At 47.4% G+C, this 8,019-nt stretch overlaps 1 protein-coding gene across 1 annotated transcript in view; it reads left to right on the forward strand.

Moving 5' to 3' along the window:
• Positions 1–919: 919 nt before the first annotated feature.
• The window catches only part of RALGDS (ral guanine nucleotide dissociation stimulator), a 79,352-nt gene continuing 72,252 nt past the window's right edge, over positions 920–8,019 (forward strand). The window contains exon 1 of the mRNA XM_069069275.1: positions 920–1,333. Coding sequence (XP_068925376.1) covers positions 1,238–1,333 — 96 coding nt within the window. The 5' untranslated portion in view covers positions 920–1,237. The remainder of the gene's footprint in view (positions 1,334–8,019) is intronic.

Below are 8,019 nucleotides of genomic sequence, written 5' to 3' on the forward strand. Positions count from 1 at the left end.
TCTGTAAGGAGCAGAGTGTACAAATGGAACCGTATAGTTGAGATAAAGCTGGGAAGGCAGGTGGGAGCCAAGCTGGGAGGTGGAGGAGAGAGCAGTAATGTCAGGCTGCAGCATTTGACCTTTAGGCAGCAGGCAATAAGCATCCCCTGAAGGTTTATGAGCTGAGCTTGACGTAATGGAAGAAGTACTCCAGAAAGATTAACGGGGGAAGATGCCCCAGGATAGAATGAATGGAGTGACGGGAGGGGTACTGAATTTCTCTCTCTTCCTCTTTGATAGCCATCTCAAGTCAGACTGACTTTGGGCCCCTGAGACGGGAGGTGGTTGGCTGGGGAGACTTGCAGAATGTCCCCTGGTGCTCTAAAACTTGCCCAGGAGATTTGAGGGGCTCCTCTACAAGGGTCCCACTAGGGACAGGTCACTCAAACTTCGAAGAGCTCCAAGTACAGAAATTCACCTGATTCCGAGGAGGGAGAGGGGAAGGAGGCGATCGGGGGAGAAGCAAGGAGCTGCCAACCTCCACTTCCCTCATCGCTTCACACACATAACCCTCCAGCGTCCACTCTGGCCCCTGACCACCACCCCACCCTTTCACCCTCCCGATTGGGAACAGGGAAGGAAAAGATCCTCGGCTCAGTGTAAGAAAAGGCTCATTCCTTAGCTCTAAACTAACCCCCACTGAATCAAAGCTATTCCCTTTTCTGTCATCCCCAGCAGGTGATCTGGGGAAGAGGTGACCAAGGTCCCCGGGAAGGGGTGGGGGAGGGCGAGGAGGTAAAGTGAGTCTTTCTGGTTTCTCCGGGCGAGGCTTGGGGGGGGGGGGGAACCTGCAGGGGCTTAGAAAACAAAGGCAGTCCCGGGTTTCCCTAGAGCTGGGGGGGGGGGGGGGCGGGAGGGGTGTATGTGTGCGCGGATGTGTGTGTGCGCGCCGGTGTGTACATGGTAATGAGCCCGGACGCCCCAGCACTCTACCCAGTGCCAGGCTCTTTGTGAGTGAAGTGAGTGAGTGAGCTAGCCAGGAGAGCTGCAGCCCCAGCGGCAGGCGTGCCGGGGCCGCTTCCCGAGAGCCTTTCACCTCCCGGCTGTGGGCTGGGTTGGGGGGCGGGTGCGGCTCCGCGCTCCCGCTTGCTGGCTCGCAAGATGTGTGCTCGATTGCAGGGCACTAACCAAAGGGCCCGCGTCCCCCAAAGGAGCTGAACGCTAGCTAGCAGAGGCTAGCCCGGGGACGGGGCTGAGAATGGAGGGTCGGCCTTTATTCAACGTGCAGAAGGCGCTAGTACAGCCCATGCAGGTGTTCATGTTGGACATCCCGCTGAGTGTGCAGGACGACGAGGTGAGCCGGGGGCAGGGGCTGGGGCTAAATGGCCTGACTCCCAGGGACGTTGGCCACACCCCTCTGGTCCCCCTGGAGGGGAACAAAGGCAGGCGGGCACCGGAGCAGGCTGGGTAAGGTTGGGAGACAAGACGAGGCAGGGTCGGATCTCCTTTCTCCTTCCTCCTTCGTGGTGCATTTCTTCTCCCGCTGGGCTCTGGGCTCGAGTCCGGCTGGCGGGAGCAGGCACGTGCTTGGTAGTGCCCCCCTCCCATGCCTCAGGCTGCTGGGTGTGGCTCCAGAGGCAGTTTCAGCTGCAGTCCCCAAACCTCTGCCTTTGCACTGTGGGAAAGTAGGGGGGGCGCCTCGGTAGGTTACCTCCCTTCCCCCATTCTCTAGACCAACCCGCCCCTCTCCCCACCCTGGTGGCCTCCAGGCTTAATCCCCCAGGGTCTCTGGTGTATAATTAACTCAGTTCTATCTGTCTCGGTCTGGTGGGGTGTCGAAGTGTTGTTTTGAGGTGGCTCTCACTGTAAGGACTGGGCGCCCTCACACCGGGGTTCTCTGTACAGTTTCCTTCCCCTACTTCCAGCGCAGCACCCTCTGATAGCTGGAAAGGACTTGAGGTTCCAGTCGTCAAGTTCAAACTCCTCATTTTGCATATGGGGAAATAAAGGCTCAGAGAGGGGGTGATGATTTGCCCAAGGTCACATAGCTAAGTTAGAAGCAAAACCAGAATGCTAACTCTGGCCTCTAGGTTTCTTAACCCCCAATCTAGTATTCTTTCCATTATTCCATGGGCCCTCTTCCTTTGGACAAGGGAGGTTCATATTTTTATGCTGCCCCCACCCACCCAAATTCTGGGATTAACACTGTTCTAGCCGCTTGGGATATGTACCCAAACAAGAAAGTAGAGAGCAGGGACAAATTCCACAGGCAGTGATGAAGTTCACAGAACCATAGTTGGTCACTTGGTCTAGGGGGTATGGTTGGAACGTGGCTTCCCCAGGAAGGTCCTGGGTCCACACACCCAGGGTTGTGCCCCAGAGCACTCTAACAGACCAGGGGGAAGGAGAAAAAATCAGGTCTGGATCACTTAGACAGGACTGGAATAGGCTCCCCAGGACACTTTTTTTTCTGTGGAAAGGATTATTTCTCCATATATGCTGGCTTGTGAACAAAGCAGAGGATACCCTGGGGAGTGTTGCTGTGAGCACCAACTGCAGTGAGAATAGTAAGGGATCAGAGACCCAGGTGAGAATGGAGAGCAACTAGAGGAACTGAGGTAGGAATCCTGAATTAGGGAGATCCAAAGCTTTCCCTTCCTTAATCTCCCACTTACAGAAAGAGATAGGGGAGTTAGAGCAGGAACTATTGTCCCCATTTAACAGATTAGGAAACTGAGACTCGGAGAGTTAAAGGGGTTTTATCAAAGTCCCAAAACTAGAAAGTGACAGATCCTTCAGAAATTGGGTCTTTTGACTTTTGATCCTGGCAGAAAGCACTTTGACATCTTGGTCAGTGAGGATGGGTCGGGTGTCAAGGAAGGAGTGGGCAGTACCCCTTCCAGCTGGGGCTGAGCTCTGACTGGCTTCTGTGAGTCAAGAGCTTTCCCTTTAACTCCTAATTCCTTGCACCCTTTTCCCTGCCCCCCTTCAATTACCTCAGACTCCTAGGAGAAGAAACCTGAGTTCTACTACCATAATCCTTGCTCTTCCCCCCCCCCCCCAATCTACTTTTATTAGGTCATCTCTCTGATCTTTAATGCTTTTCCCAGAACTCTGGGAAGAGATTAGAGGCTTCAAACAAATGCATCTTTCCTAGTCTGCCTGTCTGGCCAAAAGCCTAGGAAACTGAAACCCTTGGTGAAAAGTACGTTGCAAAATTAACTGTCTTTCGATCATCTAGTCCATGCAGAAATGGTTGCATCTCCTTCTCTTCCTCTGTAGGTGTAAGACTCTGATATTAGTGTAATCAGGGAAAGCAGGTACAGAGACTAGGCTGTTTCCATTCTCCAGAACTGATTCAGCCCAAGCATTTATTAAGTCCTTAGGTGGTTCAGTGGTTAAAAGCAATGAGTTTGGAGTCAGGGACACCCAAATTCAAATCCTGACTCAGATGCTTACTTAGCTGGATGACCCTGGGCAAGTCATTTAAACTGTCTCAGCCTCAGTTTACTCATCTAAAAAGTGGAGATAATAATAGAACCTACCTAGCAGGGTTGTTGTGAAGTTCAAATGAGATATTTTGTTTTCATTGTTGTGCTGTCATGTCTGACTCTTCATGACCTCGATTGGGGTTTTCTTGGCATGGTGCCATTTCCTTCCCCAGCTCATTTGACAGATGAAGAAACTGAGGCAAACAGTGTTAAGTGACTTGCCCAGGGTCACCCAGCTAGTAAGTGTCTGAGGCCTGATTTGAACTCAGGAAGATGAATTCTTTGACTCCAGACCCAGTACTCTGTCCACTGCATCATCCAACATATATGTACAGATATGTGCAGAGCTTTACAAACCTTAAAGTACTATATAAATGCTAAATATTGTTATTATAACCTACCACATGTCAGACACTGTACTAGAGTCTGCAGATGTAAAGACAGTATATACATATATACATACAAATATATGTGTGTATACATACATATACACAAATGTATGTGTGTATATATGTGTTGTATCCTCACAAAGAGCTTATATTCTCCTAGCTGGGAAAGTAAAGAAAATAAGTGATTTCTAGACTCATAGACAGGTCTGAGGTTCACAGAAAGAAAATTACTTACTTGGGGTCACACAACACCCAAGTGACAGACACAGGTTCCAAACCAGACCTCCTTATCCTCTACTGCCCACGAATCCACCAGGAACCCTCCTAATTTCCTCCTTAGTACACAGAGGAGGAGGAGGAGATCCCTACTACTATTTCTCACTGATTGAGAATCATCTCTCAGGATCAAATTAGGAACTTTCCCAGAGTTTCAAGAGAAAAAAAATTCCTGATATCCAGGAGGATCTGGGATTTTAAAAAATTTTAATTCACATTTATATGGAGCTTTCTGTTTTTCAAACTACTTTGCACACAACAACTCTGTAAGATAGTTAATACAAGTATTATTATCCCCATTTCACAGATTAGGAAACTGAGCCTCCAAGAGGTTAAATATATCAGGCAAGATTCTTTAATCTGGGGTGGTGAGGGAAGGAGGAGTCAAAAAGAAGATCACACCAATATTAGGGTAGTATCTTTGATGTTGCAAGCAGGGAATACAGGTTCTGTTCTGTTTGAACAGGCCCCTCACCTTCAGTTCCAAGCACAATGATTCTCTGGGATTGCAAAGGGAATTTCTCTTCTCAGCCACATGGGGCTGGGGAAACCCTTCACTGCAGATATTTCTACATAGTCTATGTCAGGCCCCAACATCTGGGGGGGATGGGTACGTGCCTTTCCTCCTGTCTGATGTTGAACAAGGGATATGTATACAAGTGATATTCAGTGTCCAAAGGATAATGTGTGGTCTTGTGGATCTAATCCAACCCATACCTGAATAGGAGCACCTTTTATAATTTCCCGGTAGAAATTCACTCACTGCATTTTTTTACATGCTGTTCCATTTCTGGATAGCTCTGCTAGGATTTTTTTTTTTAACATCAAGGTGAAATCGCCTTTTCTGCTGTTTCCTCCTCATTCCTCCTAATTCTTCCCTCTGAGGCCAAGTTGAAATAATCTCATCCCTGTTTCAGATGGCAGTCTTTTAAGTACTCGAAGACAGTAATCAGGTTTCCCCTAGGAATTCTCCAGACCAAAGAGGCTGACTTTTGGGCTGAGCCTTCAGGCCTCTCCCTCTCCATCCCGATCACTTTCCCCTGGGCGGATGCAGCTTGTCAGTGTCTTTTCTGAAATGTAAAGCTTGGAACATAGTGCTCCCACTCCGGGGTGGTGTATGGATGAAGAATGAATACATATGCAAGACATATCTGTGCCCACATTAACATGATGGTATGTGTCTGTGTGTGCATCTGTAAGTACATTCATGTGGATATGTCTGTCTATACACACACATAACTATATAGGACAGCAAAGGATAGAATGCCAGGCTTAGAGTCAGGAAGACCTGAGTTCAGATCTGGCTGTGTAACCCTGGGCAAGTCATCTAACCCTATTTGCTTCAGTTTCCTCATCTGTAAAATGAACTGGAGAAGGAAATGCAAGCCACTACAATATCTTTGCCAAGAAAATCCCAAATGGGGTCACAAAGAATCTGAAATGACTGAACAACAACAAATACATAGATGCGTGTATATGTAACCATGTGTACATGTATAATTGTGTAGTTTTCATTTATATATACTGGGTGTCGGTGATAGATTTTGAGGGAAATACCAAATTTTTGTTCCATCAGTGCTTACATTGCAAGAATGATGTTTAAGATGTCTGGGGGACTTGGCAGGCTCTCATAGGTGATAGACTAGATTCAGAGTTCACAGCTTCAGCCCTGAAACAGGGCCTCTGGGCTGCAAGAGGCAGCTGGTGCCTGCTGACTCCCAGGGCCGTGACTTCCTTCCTGGGGATACATGCCATCTTCTTGCTCCAAACTCCATCCCCCACACACCCCTGCTGCTCAGAAGTCTGAGTAAGTCCTGGCACAAGGCCAAGCCCAAAATATATACACCCCTTCCCCTACCCCACCCCCAGGCAAGGATGGTTTTTGATGTCTTCAAGAGAAGTGAGGGCCATAGTATTTGGCAGTCAGAGACTCCATAGTTATATCAAGTGGGCCTCCTCTGGTGCATCCTGACAGTGGAACTCTGGGAGAGTCAACTAATCTCAGTGCCCTGAATAATTGTAAAGCTAAAAGTTATAGAGAGAGAGATAGCATACCTTGATAGGAGTTTTCCTCATATGGAAATGCCCTATATATCATTGAAAAAAATTAGTCCATCCCTCCCCTTTATTCTTTAAATACATAGTTAAATAAATGAGAGAATAAAAGCTCCTTGAGGGTAGGGACTGTTTTCATCTTTTAATTGTATTTCCAGCACTTAGCATAATGTCTGGCATATAGTAGACACTCAATAAATGTTTGCCAATTGATTGGTTACGCTCTCTACAACAGCCCATCCCCTCTCCCCAATTCCTGGAGGCAGTAAAATTCAGGGTGCTCAACTCTGAATGAAGAACCTTCTTGGGGACAGCTAGGTGGTACAGTGAATAGAGCACTGGCCCTGGAGTCAGGAGGACCTGAGTTCAAATGTGGCCTCAGACACTTGACACTTACTAGCAGTGTGACCTTGGGCAAGTCACAACCCCAATTGCCTTACCTTCCCCCCTCCAAAAAAAAAAAAGCCTTCTTTCCAGCCTGAAATGGCAGGCAGGAGTAGCTTTGAGAGGTGGAAGATTCTCTCAAAATTTCAGGTCAACACCAAGGAGTACTGGTATCAGTCTTGGGTTCCTGTCACCTCCAAGCAGCCAAATTTCAGCCTTTCTCCTAAATGGGTTGAGTTGAGCCCTATGCAGTTAATGGGGGAGGACTGAGAAAACTTTCAGGGCCTTGCTCCCAGAAGGGAACTGTCTGCTGTCCTGCTGGGAGTGAGCCCATGGAGGGGAGAAGGGCGGTTTGTACTTCCCAGGCCCTGAACATAGCAGCCCTTGAGTCCAGCATCCCCACACCCGACACCAGGCACAGTGTGTTCCCAGGACCTCTCAACAATATCCTCACCACAATGGGATGTTTGTCCACCCTGCTTTGGCTTCAGAGTAACAGTGCCCACTGCCCGGCTGGCCACAGAGACCCCACAGAGCAGAGAGGGAGTGTTGGGGGTGGGGTTCAGTGCCAGTGCAGAGACCAGGTCAAGGAGCAGATGACTGTTATTTCTTGCTAGGGACTCCAACTCTTTGTGTGGTCTCTAGCCACAGGATCTTGTCCCTAGACCTATATTTCTCAGCCTCCTGGGAATCTAGCTCTGATCCTGCCGTTCCTGGTTTAATGACTAGAGCAATGAACTTAAAGTTGATGAGGCCTGAGTTTGAATCCTGTATCTGACTTACTAGCTAAGTGACCTAACTTCTCCTAGTTTCTTTTTCCTCATTTGCATAGGTCTAATAATATTTCATTGGGGTATTATAAGGAGGATCGAATGAAATTTTATACAAACGCACAGAGGTAAAGAATTTTGCAAATCTTAAGGTTCTAGATAAATGTAAGCTATTAGGCTGTATCCCAGAATTTATCCACATTCTTAATTCCTAGCTTCTGTGCCTAGCACTTAGCCTTTATGCAAAGGCTGTTGTTATTCAGAATTTTTCCATTGTGTCTTAACTCTTCATTGACTCCATTTGGGGTTTTCTTGGCAAAGATTGACATTTCCTTCTCCAACTCATTTTACAGATGAGGAAACTGAGGCAAACAGGGTTAAATGACTTGCCCAGGGTCACACAGCTAATAAGTATCTGAGGCCAGATTTAAACTCGGGGAAGTGAGTCTTCCTGACTCCTCTCAGCCTTCTATCCACTGAGCTCTTTAAATCAATCAACAGGCATTTATCAGGCCCTACTAGGAGCCTCAAACTGGACTGCTCAGGGTATACAAATAAAAAGAGACAAAAAAAGGCTCTACCTTAAAGGAACTCACATTCAAATGCAGGAGATGACATGAATGTAAACATATATATATATATATATATATATATATATATATATATATATATATA

The sequence above is a fragment of the Petaurus breviceps genome, unplaced genomic scaffold, assembly GCF_028583685.1.
Source record: "Petaurus breviceps papuanus isolate PSGF00001 unplaced genomic scaffold, PetGlider_PUasm1.0 90779, whole genome shotgun sequence".
NCBI lineage: Eukaryota > Metazoa > Chordata > Mammalia > Diprotodontia > Petauridae > Petaurus > Petaurus breviceps.